This window comes from Crocodylus porosus, unplaced genomic scaffold (assembly GCF_001723895.1).
Source record: "Crocodylus porosus isolate Cpor-Errol unplaced genomic scaffold, CroPor_comp1, whole genome shotgun sequence".
NCBI lineage: Eukaryota > Metazoa > Chordata > Crocodylia > Crocodylidae > Crocodylus > Crocodylus porosus.
The window spans coordinates 21059469-21078180 of NW_017728949.1; the positions used below are offsets into that span (position 1 = coordinate 21059469).

At 44.3% G+C, this 18712-nt stretch overlaps 2 protein-coding genes across 4 annotated transcripts in view; one reads left to right on the plus strand and one right to left on the minus strand.

The window, feature by feature from the left end:
* The window catches only part of ALS2CR12 (amyotrophic lateral sclerosis 2 chromosome region candidate 12), a 28479-nt gene extending 17545 nt beyond the window's left edge, over positions 1-10934 (plus strand). Inside the window, exons 14-16 of the mRNA XM_019554613.1 lie at positions 641-730; positions 3978-4087; positions 10779-10934. Coding sequence (XP_019410158.1) covers positions 641-730; positions 3978-4087; positions 10779-10845 — 267 coding nt within the window. The 3' untranslated portion in view covers positions 10846-10934. The remainder of the gene's footprint in view (positions 1-640; positions 731-3977; positions 4088-10778) is intronic.
* A 1588-nt stretch (positions 10935-12522) lies between these two features.
* The window catches only part of LOC109323090 (caspase-8-like), an 11917-nt gene continuing 5727 nt past the window's right edge, over positions 12523-18712 (minus strand). The window contains exons 4-7 of one of the 3 annotated variants that reach the window (XM_019554502.1): positions 17121-17188; positions 15472-15610; positions 13341-13842; positions 12523-12920 (exon numbers count right to left, since the gene is read on the minus strand). In XM_019554502.1, the coding sequence (XP_019410047.1) occupies positions 12788-12920; positions 13341-13842; positions 15472-15610; positions 17121-17188 (842 nt within the window). In that variant the 3' untranslated portion in view covers positions 12523-12787. The remainder of the gene's footprint in view (positions 12921-13340; positions 13843-15471; positions 15611-17120; positions 17189-18712) is intronic. The other 2 variants (XM_019554501.1, XM_019554503.1) reach the window with 2 other exon arrangements.

The window sequence follows — 18712 nt, forward strand, 5'->3', positions numbered from 1 at the left end:
CGGTGCTCTTTCCTGCCAAGGCAGGGGGTCGGACTAGATGATCTACCTAGGTCCCTTCCGACTCTAGCTACTATGAAACTATGAAACTATCAATGTTTACAAATGGGTACTGGTGCAAAAAAGGTTGAGAACCACTGATCTAGATCCATGGCAGTAACTTAAGAGCTGGACTTCCCCAGCCAACCTTTAGAGGGAGCCCAGGAAAATGACTCCCTCTTTACATGTAGCCTAGTCCTCTGTGACCTTCAGCCTCCATAGCTTTGTGTGGGAAGGAGAAATCAAGCCCATATGCTGAAATTAGGCTTTACCTCCACATAGCCAAATTAAATAAGGGGATATTGCAAGTAACTAACTGGATCCAAAGAATGGGAACAAATCTGCCCTGTAAAAGCAGCATGTAAAGTAGAATACAGCAAGTCTTTGCTTCTGTTCAGCCTGCTGCTGTCTCCCCTCCCACTCCTTCCCTTCCCCCTTCCACCAAGTAGTACCAATAATGTCACTAGTAGGTAACTCAGGGGGAGTCAGGGAGGGAAAGAATATGGCTATTAAGGGCTGGCTGGAACTATGTTGTATAGTGTGCTATAGATGTTAAAGTGTGCTGTAGCTAAAGGAGACCATGATTTTTTTTTATCTGATGAAGAAGCTGGAAATAGATTTGAAGGAAAAGAATAAAGCACTTGAAGCGCTCAGCTCGGCGCTGCACATGACCCAGTTGGAACTTCAGAATGAGGTAAGAAGAGCTGGCGGGAGCCTGTAGTGCAAGAAGTCATGAAAACAGGGTTCTCTGCTGACTTTCTTGGGGTTCCACCAGTAGGACCACAGGAAGCGGTGGCTGCTTTATATGGAGTCACCAAGATTCCACTGAGCTGTGTAAAACACCATGCTTCTTCCTGTACCCTCAAAGCCATGCTGAGCAATAGCTTCTGAGACCAAGTAGATTATTTCACTTCCATATGGACCCATTATCCTGATCTATACAGTCTGCTCTTTCTGAATGAATGTAGTAATGAAGGTACCAACCAGTGGCTTGTCTTGGTGGCAGTTGGAAATTCATAACGGTGGAGATGGGCCCGTGCTGGAGACGATAGATGGATCACAGGCGTTGGCTGTGGTCCCCATTAATAAACTATTTCCTCAGGTTGTATAACAGCCATCCCATGATTACAGCAGACTATTAGGGAATGGAAAGGGACACGAGCAGATAACTGCATGCCTGAGGGTCAGAAGAGCCACAGACAAGGAGTGGAGATTTCTTAAATGGAAAGGCAGAAAGGCATTAGCGTTCTTTCCCTTATAGGGAAAACTGGATGCTTCAGTGCTGACAGCATACATCAAAACCCTGATCCATTGCTAGGTAGCTTGAAGGACTTGGCAGAGGTGTTTAAGCTTAGGGAAGGCATAGGCTGCAGTACTGAGAAGTCTGAGCCTCATAGTGTACACCAAAATCCTGACTTGCGAAGTGAAGGTAGAAGTGCATTGCTCACATGTACTATAGCACAGCTAATGCATAACATCATACTGATCTAAACTATGCTGCTTACAGAAAACTGTGTAACTTAGACCAGTTCCACCCTGGGCTCTTTGAATGTCTGAACTTAGCCAGGAAGCTTGCAGATACCTAAGATATCTAAGCATATGTGTAGGGTGAGGACACAGCCGTTCAGACTTCACCTAAATTTCTTTGCTTCTATGTATTTTAATCAGACTTTCTGCTGTGAAGAGAAGCCCTCCTTCTTCCTCCCTCCCATGTGTTCTGTCAGGTGTGCTGACTTTGGTAACAAAATGCTCATGCTTTTTAATTCTGTTAACACCAGCGAGCCAATGTGGCTGCGAATAAGTGAGCTGGCTTCTATTCAAACTTGTGCACTACATTTCCATGTGGAATGGGCCCCACTGCTGCACTGTCACAGCCCAGCTTCCGTTACCAGCATACAATGCCACCAACAGCAATAGGATTACCAGGTGTCACTGGGGACATGAAGTAATGACCAGGACTTTACACTGAGGCCCTTGGTCTTCAGTAATACTTTGATCCCATCATACGTGTGGAGGACTGTTAGTTGAAGAAAACAGGGAAGGCACAACTTTTAGAATCCTCCAAACACTTGAAAGTCCTTTAAGCCCTGTTGATTTTTCAGCACAGACTAGACTCCCAAGTACCTACATTACTTTTTATAGTGGAATTTATTTTACTAAGTCACATGGAGGCTTTTGAAAATATTGTCTTAAGTAACATTTTATTTTATAAACTGTTCACATTTGATCTGGAGATGACTGCGAAACAGCATTGATTTCCCTCTTAGTTGGCTCAAAGTAATTTCTCAGACCAGAATTCCACTGCAGCAGTCTACAAACACATGGATCAGTTTCTCTGAGCTGAAATATAGTGATCTCAAAGTGTGGATTAGTTGGAGCAGAGATAGAGTTAAGGGGGTATGGATATTGTCCAAACAACAAATAGGCTTGTGTTTAAGCTTGGTGTCAGAATAGTTTGCATCTCGGACATTAAGTTCTGTACTTTTTTCCTGACTGGGATTTTAGCTGGTAGGTGTAATAATCCCTGTCTTTTGGATAAGCACTCCTGAACTTAAGTTATTACCATGAAAAACCTTTGCAAGCCACCTTCCTTTCTCTTAATCAGAGGAATAATGTTGAATTTGGGAGGCTAGTAGTAGATGCAGGAGTTAGAGGCTGCAGGGTGTTGAGTGGAACACAAAATGGAGACATGGGAGAGGCTAGAGTGAGGATCAGATATTGGAGGTCTGGGGAATCCAGCCACAGATGTTACTGAAGCAGAATATGTTTACTGAGTTTACAAGCATATGCAAAGGCAGAAAGGCATAGATCAGGGATACCTGCTACCCAGATATCCTCTGTGCTGAGGATATCTGTTTTAATACTATGCAGTAAGGCCTTGTCTCACCTAATGAGAAACTCCCTCACGCTAAAGAGCTCTTTCAGAACTGATGAACGTGTCCGAATATGCAAGCTCTCACTGCTTCCATTGTTTGTTCTTTCTAGAGCTTGCAGTTCTCCAGCAGAGTTTTCCCGTGCTTTTCTTTGACATTCTATTAATATCTACTTCTGCATTCAGACTGTCATGGTAGGGGGTAGATTTTCCCCTTGGTTTCACAAGAGCAGATCTTCCATTAATGGAAATCTACTAGAAAGACTTACAACTATTCACTTCTACGGTCTTTCAGAGGATCTGTACTACTGTTAGCTGGCTCTTGTGACTAACAAGCTTCTGTGCTTGTTCTTTTGCTTTCTCGCCAAGGTGCATATGCATCCTCTCCCCATTGCATTCAGCTTGACAAGGGCTTGTTACAATATAAATACTGTTTGCCAGGTATAATCCAGTCAGTTATGTACCCGAGGAGGGCTAGACTATTCTGTTTCATCTTGCGGTAAATTGTCTTTAATAACCCTTGAAGAATTAGTTTTATGGAGAATAAGCTGAAAGACCTTAGTAGCAGGGATGGTCTGTTGCCTGGCTAATTATTACTTAGGTATATTCATTGGCATTCTGTTTGCAGGGGTATGAATGTTGTGGCAGCTTTAGAAGCAAAAAGGAAGTGAAAGGCAAGTGAAATTAAGTGCCGCTTTGACTGGCAACTGGGACTGACTCCCCCACTTTGCTCTTATGACTGAGTCTTTGGAATGGGCCCCACTGCTACACTATCACTGCCCAGCCTTCATTCATGTTTCAATCATCATGGACCTTAGAACTTGAGTTTCTTAATGTGCACGTGCATGTACACACGCATGTGCTCGCACTCTTGAGCTGTGCGATGTTAAAAAAAACAAGGAGGTGAGGGATACCAGCTTGCTTATAGTTCAAAACTTTCTCTGGTTAGACTGGTGCAGACTGATTTCTCCAGATCCTTAATCCTTGCTGCTATTTTGGATCTTCCAGCTGTGATGCTGTTCAGCTATAAGAGGAAGACAATAACTAGTTGGTATTGCTTTTTCCTCAGAGAGCCAATGTGCTAGCACTGGAGAGAAGTATCCAGAGGAGAATCTCGGTAGCTGAAGAAAAACTCGAAATCAGTTCTGCAAACTTGGCAATGGAAAATATCAGTCTGAGGTAGGAGTATAATGTCATAATATAGAGAAATAACTCAAAGCATGGTCAAAGAAATAATTTAGAATTAACTCACAAGAACAGCAGGGTTCATACTGGAGTGTGCATGCTTCTTACCTGCATAACTGCAGAGCTTTTTGGTGTTGTCTTTGCTTTTAGTAACTGCCATAAGATCAGTTACAAATGAGCTTAGTTAATCCATGAGCACTGCTTAAGCACAGTACATCTCTGTAAGATAGATGAGGCTTATGATTAATCAGTGCACCTCATAGCTTTTATATCTCTTTGTGTCAGATACAAAGAAACTTGAGAGAAACGAGTGTGGGAGTCTACCTCCAGGTCTGAGCCCTCAGTCTAGAGTCTGAGTTAGCAGCAATCAATGCATAAGCATGTTATAGCTCGCTTTTGTTGTCCTTGCTCCCCCTACTAGGCTGCTTTGTGATAGGTGTTTTTATATCTAAACTTTCTCATACCAGAGCCAGTTGCCCACTGATTTCTGGCAGGATGCCTTCCTTTGTCCAGCCCAAGAAGTCACCCCTTTCCTCCACTTCTGGTGACTCGAGACAAGAATATGAGGCACCAAAGAGGCCACCACCTCCAAGAATACCAACACTGCAGTAGGTGCGGTTCCATGGGATTGAACATTGCCCTGGTTTTGCTGCCAGTCTTGCCTCTACCTCCTCCACTCATTGCCATGTCAGATCTTCATGTGCTGCATGGTCAGGCTGATCAGTCTACTAACTGAACCACAGTAAGAGACTTCACATTACTGAAGGAATCAATTGACTGTGAAAACTAGTGCCCTATGTCTCTAATATTTGCAACTGAAACTCTGCAGCTTTGTAGCACTCAGAAGAAAGCAACCATACGTTGCAGTTTTACTGAGGCAATTATGAGTATTTTTCATGTAATTCCTGGTGTTGCACAAATTTCCTTCAGGACATCTGGAATGTCCTGGTTTTTATTGAATCAGTATTTGATTCTTTTATAACTATTAAAATATTTGATGAATAGAATTCAAGATGGTGGCATGAATTTCTGTTCTGTCTGTTGGACCATCCGTTCCAGATAATGTTTGAGTAACATGATAGCTTCCACACAAGTGCACTCCAAAGCAAGCTGTAATGGCTTTATTCTGAAGCATCAGTAGTCCCATTTAGATAAAAATGACTGAGGAAAAAACCCTTTTATGGAAGAAATTCATACGCATGTGGGGATCACTTACAGCTGGTCTCTGCCTCACTGACATGGTTTAAAAAGTGCACTTTTCTTTTGTAGGAATTTTTCCCCACCTCCAAACATGTCTTAATCTATGTCCTGGTATGATTGCCTTAACTTGGTGAAACAGATTGGCTGGTTTTAGATTCCAAGCCTAAGTGATGTGCAAAATGGAGCCCAAACGGAGGGGCTTAGGCTGAATTGTTTAAAATACATTATATAGTTTCAACCGTTACGAGCATTGATGTAAAGGAGAAAAGTCTTTTTCCCCATTGAAGCTACCCAGATTACCAGAATTTTGAAATGACTAAAACGGGGGCTGGCAACCAGCACAGGGAATTGAGTGGTCACCAGGGATCCTGGTTTCCTGTTTGAAAATTGCAAATTCTCTGGTTAAAACTGCAAAGTCTGCAATTAAAACAAAGGGCCACTATATCTATCTAGAGATATTGATATCTATAGAGATCTAGGTATCAGTTGAACACAATGTTTTATTGATCTATTTACAACTTTAAAGCAATTTGGAAGCCTGCCAGTACCTCAATCACTATAATAAATTCTAAATACCTATATATTTTGGCACTTGATTTTGTTTTTTTCCATCATGGAAAAATCAGAGCTTCTGTGGCCCCCCTCACTCACCAAGACGTGGGTCCAACTGTGGTTGCCCCCCCTCTCCCCCCCTCAACTGCTTTGAGGTGCTAAGCAGACATGATATGCTATTGCCCCTCATTCCCAAGTCACAACCCTGCTGCCCAGCCAATATGAACCTAAACTGGAACCAAACCATCATTTGTCCTGTTCTGTTGAACCACAATGGGAACCAAGCCACAAAATATCACTGGGGTCACCAGTTAGAATTGTGTTACTGGTCAGACCAGGGCTACTGGTTAAATGGGGGTCACTAGTTACCCCACCAGTCAGACTGAGGTGTTCAGTCTTCATTAAAACAGCCTGTAATAATTTTTTAAAACTATAAAAACCGCTGGCTTATGAAAACACATAAAGATAAAATGACAGACTCACTGCTACCATGAAGACATGCCTCCCTTCTCTGTCACGAATCTTGGGATTTTCTCCGAATTTGCCATTTCTATCGCACTTTTTTCTCTTTCATTCCTTTAGTCTGTACAATTAAAAGAGAATGGAGTTAAATGTAGGTAAATAGATGTAAATAAATACTACTGCTTTCTTAGTGGACTCTTATTCTTACAACTGCTTAAGGTCAACTAGTTCCAAATACCCATTTCCAAAGTTTGCTTTACACTTTATGCAGTTGTAGCATGTAGGAGGTGGAGAGGGAGGGGGGCAGGCAGGCAGGCTCCTACAGACTGCAAAGCAATGGGAGGCTGGGGGCATGCCTGCAGGGGCTGTGAAGGGGTTGAAGGCTTGAGGCAGGCTCCCTGGCTGGGAGTGGGCTGTAAAGAAGTCCCTAGGCAGTCTGGGGGAGGGCTGGGGCCACAGCTGAAACTACTCTGTACACCCCAAGGAATTATCAGCAGAAAAACTCAAAATTATGTGCAGAAAAACTCAAAATTATGTATGTAAATTTAATTTTTTAAATTTATTTATGTTTTACAAATTAAACTAAATGTAACATTAGTTGAAATTTCTTTAGAAATATATGCAGGTACTTTGTATGGTTGTGGTGTGTATGTGTGTGTGTGTGTGTGTGTGGGGAGGATTTGTGACAGTGTGGAGGGGCTATGAAGGGGTGTGGGATTTGTGGGTGGGTATGAGAGTATGGGGGGTTTGTGGGTGGGTGTGGGGTTTGTGGTGCACAGCCCCCACCACCAGCAGTTCGGAAGCAGCAGGTGGCAGGCCCTTGGGGTGCTCATGGCTGCGGCAGGTAGACGCCCCAGTGATTTCATAGACATTAGGGTTGCAAGGGACCTCAGAAGATCATCAAGTCCAGCCCCCTGCCCAAAGGGCAGGAAGTCAGCTGGGGTCATAGGATCCCAGCAAGATAAACATCCAAATTTCTCTTGAAGGTGTTCAGTGTAGGTGCTTGAACCACTTCCAGTGGCAGTCTATGCCAGACCTTGGGGACTCGGACCATAAAGAAGTTCTTCCTTATGTCCAGCCTGAAACGGTACTGAATGAGTTTGTGACCATTTGACGTTGTCATCCCCTGGGGTGATCTGGTGAACAGACATTCCCCCAGACCTTGGTGAACACCCCTGATAAACTTATAGGTGGCCAACAGATCACCCCTGAGCCTGAGCTTTTCCAGGCTGAAGAGTCCCATAGCACTCAGCCTCTCGTCATAAGGTCTGTTTTCCTGACCTCTGATCATGCGCGTGGCTCTCCTCTGGACTCTCTCAAGCTTCTCCACATCCTTTTTGAATTACGGGGCCCAAAACTGGATTCAGTACTCCAGCTGCGATCTCACCAAGGCCAAGTACCGCAGGAGAATGACGTCTTGGGATTTGCTTGAGAAGCATCTATGGATGCAAGCCAGCGTTTTCCCCGCTTTACTAGCTGCAGCATCACATTGCAGGCTCATGTTCATCTTGTGGCCAATCATGTTGTATATGAATCTTGTCGGGTTAAAGCAAGGCTTTGTAATGCTAAAAGTGAGACCATTTTTTTGTCCTTTCACCTCCATTTTTTTAAAGCAGACACAGCACTTACAAGACGGTGCGGAGGGAAAAGGGGTACTGTGAGAGGGTTACTGATAAGATATGAAACTAGCTGAATCCAGTCAACAGGAGAGTCTCGTCAACAGGAGAACCTTGAAAGTCGGGCATGATTTGTTTTTGTTAGATAAAGAAACATCTTGAGACAAAATACAGGGGGCATGTAATTCACAAGAGTTAAACTTCTGTGTTCACGCCCACAGTGCCGCTTGATTGGACAGAAAAGTGATTTAGTTAATAGATGATTGGGAGCGCGAGCTAATCACGAACTAACGCTTATAATACTTTTTTATACTTTCTAAGTGCATAACTAGTAGGCGGGGTCCCTCTCTGTAGAGGTACCTCACTCGAGCGAATAAAGAATCTGTATTTGACTTTTGGATACTTGCTCTGCGTGATCATTGCTCCAGCCTAGAGTGAACTGCACGTGGCTTTAAGAGCGTAATTTGTAACATCATGACCCCCAAGTCTCTTTCATCCATAGTGCTAGCCAGTGTAGCCCTGCCAAACCTATAAGCGTGCTGCGGGTTTTTCTTCCCAAGGTGGAAAACCTTGCATTTTTTGGTGTTAAACATCATTCCTGAGCCTGTCAAGGTCAGCCTGGGTTGCCCTCCTATCCTCAGGTGTGGACGCTTTACCCCAGAGTTTGGTGTCATCAGTGAACTTGGCCATTCTGCTTCTGATACCAATGTTTACATCATTAATGAAGATGTTGAAGTGCTGGCCCTAGGACAGAGCTTCGAGGGACCCCACTGGTCACAACGCACCACAGTGATTTGACTTCCATCAACCACCATCTTTTGGGTCCTGCCGTGGAGTCAATTCCCCAGCCAGTGGATCATGGTGAAGCTGAGGCCACAGTTGACCAGTTTTGCCAAAAGGTGATCATGGGATACCAGATCGAAGGCTTTTTTTTAAAGTCAAGATATACAACATCAATCTATTCTCCCTTGTCCAGGTGATAGGTCACTTGGTCATAAAAGGAAATAAGATTGGTCAAGCAAGACCTACCGCAACAAGCCTGTGCTGGCTATTCCTCGGGATGCTGCCATCGGCCAGTCTGTTAAGAATGGCCTCTTTGATAATCTTTTCTATGACCTTCCCCAGGATAGAAGTTAGGGTGATGGGCCTGTAGCTTGCAGGATCCACTTTCCTCCCTTTCTCGAAGATAGGCACCGCACTGGCCTTCTTCCAGTCTTCGGGCACTACACCAGAGCGCCAGGAGTTTTCAAAGATCTGTGCCAGGGGCTGAGCTATGACGCTAGCCATCTCCTCGAGTACCCTGGGGTGTAAACTGTCAGGGCCGGCTGACTTGAAGGTGTCCAGCCTTTCAAGGTGTTCCTTCACAAGGTCAGCATTGATGGAGGGTAAGGAATCACCCTCACCCAGGCACTCCTGTCCTGAAATGGGCAGGGGTGCCCCTTGGAACTGGTGAAAAAACAATGCAAAGTACCCATTTAGCAAGTTGGCTTTTTCCTGCACATCGGTTGTCAGTTGTCCCATCTGGTTTAGCAGGAGTCCGATGTTGCCCTTGCTTTTCCTCCGGCTCCCCACATATCTAAAAAAGGACTTTTTATTGTCCTTGATACTTGTAGCTAGTTGGAGTTCAGTCACAGCCTTGGCTTTCCTGGTTTGCTCCCTGCAGGTCTGGACCAGTACAGAATATTCCCCCTTGGAGGTGGATCCGGTCCTCCATCCTTTGTAGGTCTTTGTTTTTAGACATGTTTTAGAAGGCATGGCTGAGTCCTAGCACCTGCAAATGCTGGCACAGAGCCAGCCTGACCTTTTGGCACATGCCTTCAGATCAGGTTGTGTTGGCTGTGCCAGCAGGTGCGGATTACGGTGCTGCAGGCAGGAGCAGTGTGCCATTGGATCTTCCCACAGCTCCCAACCCCCACCCCAACCCTGGTACTCATCTGCACCTGCATCTGACCCACAAGATCCCCCAACCCCACCAGAGGGGTCCCCCAGCAGGCCCTACTTACCCCAAAGGCTTCAGGATAGAAAGTGAGCCTGAGTCAAACCTTGGCTGACTCGAGAGTCTCAGGCCTCATCCCTTCTCCTTCCCTTCCCCCTCAGAACAGGGCTTAAGTTTTGCTTCCCTTTTTGCAAGAAGCTCTTGCAGGCTGGAACTCTGCCAGCCTGCAGACAGCTCTTTGCAAAAGTGGAAAATCTGTGTGTTTCTCCATTAAAATGAAAAATCTGCTTTTTTTTCTCTGTTAAAAGGGAAAATCCATGGGTTGTTTTTTTTCCATGGGAAATCGGAAAACTTGGATCCCTGGTGTTCATGCAGCATCCCCAAGCCACCCATCCGCTCTGCACCACCTTCCTTCTGCATTTAGCTTTGCTGCAGAGGGTGAGGGTGACTGCAGGCTGCTTGCCAATCCCAGTACTGAGGTATAAGATGAAGTGACTTGGGTCTTTTACTAGATCATTCAGTGGCCTCAAATTATCACACCAACAATCCTGCCCATTCATTGATGCTGGAACCAGGATCTCAAGCACCACTTAGTAACAATATGGATATAGTTGGGGACAGGATGTAAATATACTTATGCACTGATTATTGAAGAGGAGACCTAAACTACTGGGAACACTGACCCAAGGAAAAGCTCTGGTACAGGAAATCCACTGGTCAAGGCTCAGGTGGGAGCTGTGCAAAATTTAAAGTAAAATGATCAATAAACCGATCACTGGTGTTAGCAGACTGTTGTCACTGCTTATCTGGCAGTTTTAAAATTCTATGGCATAAATAATAGCAACAGAGGTGAGAGATATGAGAGCACACAACTCCTTATCCTTGTATAATTTTATCATTCTTCTCTTTATCCCCACAGGCGCAGACTGACTGTAAAAAATGAAGAATCATACACCCCAAGAATCCAGAGGAAGAGTCAGACTTAAGATCCCTCCACTGGGAATGTGGCTTTGTTCCTAAGGGAATCTAGTTGCTGATGCACCAGCACAATAAAAAATAGTTTCCAGATCCTCTCCAGATCTGTAACTATGGTCAGATCTGCAATCCTACAGTTTTCTAGGGATTTTAAAACCACATTCTTGTTCAGTATTTAAGGTACCAACATTTTTGTCCAAGCATTCCCTTTCATTCTTTATCCTTTCTTGTTTCAAGCTCTAATTTTTTTTTGTAAAACTGGAGAAACATTACTTGCTAGTGCAAATACTGATACACTTCTACCGAGGAAGTCAAAATCCTCTCTTCACTTGAATGAAGCTGTAATGAGCAACTTACTTTGCTTTTGCTGACTTGTCTCAATATCAGTTATTGGTCCTCACCCGTGCTTATATTAAAATTCCTGGCTTCACTTCATAAAGTGGCTTTGGTTAAAGCCCATTTACTAAATTCTTCTTTGTGTTCTTGCTTAGAAGCAAGGTTTGAAAACAAACAAGATGTGAGACTTCTGGCTGCCCATCTCTTCCAGACTACTGTATGATTGTACCTTTAACTGACTTATAAAAGCAGAGGACACCAGTAGTCTGAAATGGAGCTTAAAGCAGGGGCGCGCAATTATTTTGGGTGGAGGGCTGCTTACCCAGTTTTGGCAAGCTGTGGAGGGCTGCATGGGTAGCCCCACCCCTTGACAGGTGCCCTGCCCCCTGGTCACCATCTTGGGACCAATGTTTCAAGACCAGCACCAGTAGGGCTCGTGCAAGGCTGCCTGTGCCTGCTCAGGACAGGCCCATGTGGGCTGCAAGTGGCCGTAGCAGGGAGCGTGGGCCACGGGGTGGGCGAGGGACCACTTCTGCCCTGCACTCAGCACCAGCTTGTAACCCACCCCTGCTGCCAGCCTGGGCCCTGTGCTGGCTCCGGGCTCACCCATCAGGGCTGCACTGCAGCTGAAGCAGCTGCAGCCCCCCCACTTGCCACGCTGGGCAGTATTTGCTGCTGCTGCCTGCCTGGGGCTTGCGTGCTGGGCAACCCAGAGGTGGCAGTGGTAAATGCTGCCCAGCATGGCAAGTGTGGGAGCTGCAGCTGCTGTGGCACAGCCCTGACAGGCGAGCCTGGAGCCAGTGCAGGACCCAGGCAGGCAGTGGGGGCAGGTTACAAGCTGGTGCTGAGTACGGGGTGGGAGAAGTGGCCCCTGGCCTGCCCTGTGGCTGCTCAGCTTTTTTCCCAGGCTGCTTTTCCCTGGGCTCCTTCTCTGCCCGGGGTCCCACCCACCCCCTCCCCTTACTTGAGGTTCTGGCTGGGAGGGAGAGAACATGCTGAAAGTTGTGGCCTATATCTAGATGGCACAAAGGTAAGAAGCCAGAAGCAGGGTACAGCCTGGGGATGGCTCTATCCAAATGCAGCTATTACTGATTCTAGTTCTTGTTCTTGAGCTAGCATGCACAGAGCATAGCTCAGGCGCCTCTGCAGTGCTGCATAGCACCAGAAAGGCATATACCCTTAAGAGTCAGCTTGGCTGTTATGCATAAATAAGCCTAAATCTGCCCTTATTGTCTTGTTTTCCCAACATACTAGGAATGAGTGAGCAATGCATTATTGGAAAAATCAGATTTAATCTTACAGTAAATCTTATCAAACTGCTTTGGTTTTAATACCTGTTTAATTTGCAGCAATTTGATTGAAGTTCCAAAAGTCTGCACAATAGTAACCAAAGTAGAAATTTAAAAATTTGGTCTTAAAATGGAAAATTTTTGAGTTATACAATTTTTAAAAAGCAGTCTTATGTCACTGCAGTGACCCACTCTCTGAAAAACTGTATAGTCATAAAAAATGTCTATTCCCTTATCCTAAAAGCAGTGAAAGGTTATAATGTGAAGATAACACTGCCCAGACTTTCCAGCATATTTCAAGTCAATGGAACTGCAGCTCCTTGCTCAGTCAAATCGGGAAGATGAGTTTTTTCCTGAGTGTGAAACTGGGCTGTGGCATCTGCTTCCCTTGGTTCAACCTGTCATACTTCCTGCTCACCTCATGGTTTACAGCAGTAAGGATGCTGAGAATATCTTCTCCTCTGCAAAAACAAACAGCCTCAGCATTAGTAACAATAATAGTGTCAGCTACCCTGACTTCCTCAAGCATTGCTCAGCCATCAAAAATTTGTTGCTGTTTTTTCCCGGTTCCCTAATCAAATCCAATGGTACTGGCCATCTGTAATGCACACAAAGTGACTCTAAACTACTAAGATGACACTTGGCATAAGCTACAGTTACTCAACCAACCAGTAACTACTGTCTCCTGAGTCTGACTATGTTATATTTAGTGTTTTCTCTGTACTACTGCCTCATCTTTAGTGGTGCAAATTCTGCAAAGTCTGTTGCATCAGTGCACAGATTTTTTTTTCTAGGCCACATTCACAAAGGCTTGCAAACTCTGGGAAAAGTTATAGTTCTAACTACAGCAGGTAGAAGCTGGTATTTAATGGTATCATTACCGAGGACAGCTGTTCTCTAGGTGCTGGCACAGTGATTGTATGTACCAGGTGCCCCGTGTTGGGCTTCTATAGGAAACGTAATCCTTTATGGTGGCCATTCCAAGCAGAAAGTCTGCCTCATCTGGAATGCACTCCAGCTGAAACCTTGCATCTGCTTCTACAGATGAATCCAGCTCTCCAGAATCTGTTTCTATGGTTATTCCTCTCTGAAAAGTGTCACCTTGGCAGGCCTGAATGAAGAAAACTTTTGGTTTTCCAGCAAGAGAGATGCATTTCAATCCAGTGAAAGAGGTGGTCAGTTCCTGGATAGGTATTTCCTGGCCATCAGTGCCAAATATAATGCCTTTATCTCCGTGAGACAGAATACAACAAACAAAACAGTCCTTATTCATGTGGTCCATCATCTGGTAGTTTTTCACGGTGTGACGGATTTCTTCTGCAGTGAGGTCTTTGTACTCTTTTACCTCAAAGTGAAGTTTGGTAAAGACTTGTCTCAGAGCCTCTGGAAGGGAAAGGGAAGGCATGACAGACTGGGAGATTACATTTTGTAAAACTCTTTGTTGTTATTCAGAACTACAAAGAATTAGACTCATGGCTCATTACACCTCCTCTACATTTACATACCCTTTCCCCTTATGATTTATTTTCAGAATGGGTCTTTATCTCAGCTGCAGCAGGGTTAAGCATAGAAGTCGAGAAACAAACAGATCTCATATTTGGATAACTGGCCAAGGCTGTGGTATTCAGTTCATTTGTCTTTGCTACTGTAGATATACCTAGTTCATATCTTGTACTTTTCACTGGTAGTTGTCAAAGCACTTTGTAAATGAGGCCAGCGTTATCACCCCCATTTTATATATGGGAAAACTGAGGTACAGACAGCTTAAGTGACTCATCCCAGTTTGCCCACCAACCCAGTGGCAGAGCTAAGAGAACCCAGGTTTTCTAAGCCTTATTTCAGTGTTGTCCACTAAACTATACTGCTTCCTAATGGTTAATGAAAGCAAACAGGAAGTGATATGTGGTTATGGCCCAAAACATACTCTGTAAAAATGCTACCTTTCATTCAACTAATGTGCTGCTTATGTATCATGTCTGCTGGCTTGTTTGTGGAGTGCAGGGAGAGAAATCATACTGTGAAATCAAAATCCATTTCTATAGCTGTATTTTTCCTTGGCCTTGATCAATAGATCCTTGAGCCTGCTCCGAGTCCTACTGGCTGCACAAGGGTGCAAAAATGTATCTATATCAAGCAGATTGCAGGTTTGAGATCTTGGATGGTAATGTAAGGCAGGCAGGCTGGGGCTTTAGTACAATGGTGCCCTGAGTCTAATTGGTTTGTTGAAGGAGTAAGAATATAATAATTTTGTCACGTGAATCCTTGGCAAGTGTTGCTTTCATGCTTTAAGCACACGGTGCATGAGTTGGAAAAAAGCCAACCTCACTCAGCTCCCAGACTGAGTTTGTTGTTGATGGTTAGAAATCTGTTTTTAACAAACTAAGCTGTTGAAACAGATTAGTGAGTTTATATACTTTCTCCCACATTAAAAGTTTGGTTGCACTTTATTGATAGCAGTGTTTTTATTTAAAGATGAAAATTAGTCAAATAGGGGTTTATTTAATTTGATGAGAGACAAACTCCTGCCACAAATGGTATCAGCCAACTCCCTGTTTACTACTTAAATCTGAACAGTGTTTTGAATTATGGTGTGTGTTCATGGGCCTGAACAAGTTATCCCCCACTAGTTTGCTGTGTGGACGCTTACTCCATATATGGGTGCCTTTTTAAAGCCAATTTCAAAGTGGATTAAGCTTGAGCCATCCAAAGCTATGCTTTATAAGCCTGTCCAGATGAGGCAACGGCTCAGTAGCTATTGTATGCTACAAATGTACCTATTTTTGTACTATAAATTTTCCCTGAAGACCAGCCCTGAATCATGCTCACCAAGAATGAATATATTAGACTAACATAAAATAATCTTTGCTTGGGAAAAAAAAAAAGATGAGATAGCTGAGTTCATTTCACACCACAGCCCAGGCATCATCATCTCCTCTTCTATCTACCACCCTGCTATGCTTTGAAGTTAAAACAAGGGAACTGCTCCTCTCTCTTCCTAGCTCTTGCTCCTACCTGCATCTGCATCTGTTCCATTCCGATCTTTCAACATCTTGATTTTAGGTACCTCTGTTCTTGCTCTCTCGAAGTTATGATTGTTCAGGATCAGGCATATTCCACGGGGCTGGCTGTTCATTTTGTAAACATCACCTGGCTGCATGGAAAGAGAGAGGCTGAAGGCAACACTGGTACAATCACTAGTTCTCATTTTTCTCACATTTGATAGCTATAGTAGCTGCTGGAGTCAATCTACTGCTTCACTTCCAGTGCACAACAGAGCAAAGGCAAAGGATTCCCCAGCACCTTCTTCCCCTCCCCAGGGTAGGTGATGTACTATAATAGTGCTCCAGTAAGATACCAGGCTCCAAACAACAAAACGGAAGGAGGTTAAAGGGTCTCATCATCTGTTCCTCATCTTTATCCTCAAACATTTCTCGTGCTCCCTGCTCCTTGCGTCAGTTTATTCTCCCTGCAAATCCAATCACTGCTCTCTATCATCAACGTTCTTCCAGGTATCTCTCCTCACTGGCAACATCACACCCATTCCCCAGTCTTCCTTTCCTTGGTCTTCCCCCTTTGCTTGCTCTTTTCTATCTTCAGTTTTCTTCCCTGTGGCCCTTTCCAGGTGTGTGCTGTTTTCCATCTTTCCTCTTTGTGAATCTGGCTCCTGCCTGCCTCCCCCATACTCTCTGCCATCAAGTTTCCCACCTTACTCTCCTGGGATCCCTCGCTGGGATCTCTCCTCTCCCTCCTTAGTGGCTCTTTCTGGAGCCCTCACTCTCTTTCGCTTCGGATTTCATAGAGAAGTAAGGCTCAAATGGACCTCGAGATCCTTCTCTTTGTTCCCCCAGTACACAGCACCTCTCACTTATCCCAAACCCTCCACCTGCAGTCAGGGTCTCTGGCTCCCTACCTTTACCCTCTACCCTGCCACATCTAAACCCAGTCCCCTCCTCCCTTGCACTTTCCCCCACAAATATGTTCTCTGGCCTCAGCCAGAGACACAGCAGAGCAGGAGGCTGCTACTGCAGGTGTATCTTGCCCCCCGCTGTCCAGAAGGAAGAACTACTAGCTTGTTCAGAAACCTGTCTAAATTGAAGCAATGGGTCTTTGAAAGGAAATCTGATCACCTCGCTGAGTTTAAAAAGAAAGGAGATCTTGCTCTTCTTGTTATTGACAAGCACTCCATTTTACATGCTTGACAAGGACAGAGGGTGGAGCTCTGCAAATCTGTACACCCCTCTAGCCCAGTGGCACAGATCTTCTCAGACCCCTCTTTCCCTGCTTACCAACAATAATTTACCCTGCAGTGATCTGTTTATTTAAAAAAATCCTAAACACTTTCAGCATCCTTTCAAAGACTTTTTCAGCAGATGCTTAAATACTGTGTCCCAAGTGACGCACAGGAAAGTCTGGGCAGTGAGCAGTGCATTTTTTTTTCTGCCTCCTGGACAGCATCTCCACAGACAAATTCCTGTTAAAACATTTGGTTCATGTCACAGTCAGAGGGGCTGCCCCCAACTCCACAGTTTTAAGAAAACACAAGACCACTGGCTGTGTGTCAATCTGCTGTTTTACACATACTATTCCTGCTGTCTGCCAAACAAGACAATGCATAAATAGTAGCGATCCCAGGAAGTAGCTTTTAATTTTACTGGATTTACCTGACAGAATTCTTTCCGGGTGCCAGGGGAATCATGCGCAATCTGAGATGCCCACAGTCTGTCTTCAACTGAAATAATCCAGAAAGATAAAATATGAAATAGGACCTGGATCATTAGTTTTTAAAAAGGTTGGCTGTTTTTCTTTTGCCATGTATTTCCTGTGAAAAGTAATTCAGCTGCAGCGAGCATCTCCCCTCTAATCTCAGTGAAGTGTGACTTATTTTTGCAATGTGTTTGTGGCTGTAGATTTAAAAGTGACTGAATTGGAATGAAGTGACATAGAAGCTAATCCTCTCCCAACTATAATTAACAGCAAAATGCTCACATTTATTTAAAAGCAGGATTGGGTCCAAAATGTATCTTGTGTATTGAAGTTATATGACTGTTCATCTCAAGGTATTTCAGTCTAACTACTGTACTGCTGTGACATCAAGCTGTGACTTGGAAATGCTCCTATCCTGGTGAGTAGCGATGAAAGCATTTCAATACAAACAAATCAGCATTTTAATAGGCTAAAATCACATAGCATTCCCTAGCCCTTCTGTACAGTCATTGTTTTCTGGTTCTGTAATATGCACTGCTTTCTGCCTTCCACCAAACAGATACTTATACTTTGTTTCTAAACCAACCAACCATTGATAATATGGACTCTCCCTACACATGGAAACAGACCGCAAATTTTAGTGTGCCACCACTTAAAAATACATAAACTTAATTATACTTACCTGTTCTACAGAATTTTTTCATCAACAGACCTCAAAGCATATTATCAGCATCACTGTCCTCATGAATGGGAAACTGAGGCATGGGGCAGTGAAGTAACCAAGATGCCCAAGGTCATTTAGCAGGTCAGTGGTAGGGTGAGAAACAGAATCTAGATCCCTAGTCCCAGTCACTCCACTGGTGTACACTGCCTTCTTGCCAGAGAATACACTCTCATTACACTCCACCTACCCCTGATTCCGCACAATCATTATTATACTCACTATGTTAGTGAAGAATATTACAAAAGCCAGTATAACACTGCGTAAGCCGAGGGGTCCATGCTAGTGGAGGGTGATGCAGAAAGCAGAGTCAGTATTTGTTAAATTAGTCTTGCTAAGTGCTGCAAGAATCTTCCTTACATATCAATAAAAAAAGCATCATCTCAACAGAGCAACTATGAGAAATAAGGATCCTTTGAGCAATGGGTTTGTTTTGGATGCAAGCAAGGAATTACCGATCATTCTGTAACAATGTATAGAGGAGAGATGAGAGGTGCAGATGGAGTGAAAAGAATCCAGAAACAGGGGAAAGAGAACAGCTAAGCAGCAGAGCTGTGCGAAGCTTCGGGTGGTGATTCCATTTGGAGGAGATATGGCCCGATTCGGTGGCTGAATCTCTGAATCTGAATCAAATCAGGGGACCAATTAAAAGGTCCAAATTGATTCACAGCTCTCTGAATCTTCAGAAAAGATCTGGAGAGCTCTGATACAGGCAGTCCCTGGTGGCTGCAGGGGGGAGCTGCAGCCAACTCTAAGCTGGTAAGTACTAGGGGCATAGGAGGGGACCATGGGGGGACCCCTGCTAGGCCCCATCCCCTGCCTGCTCTC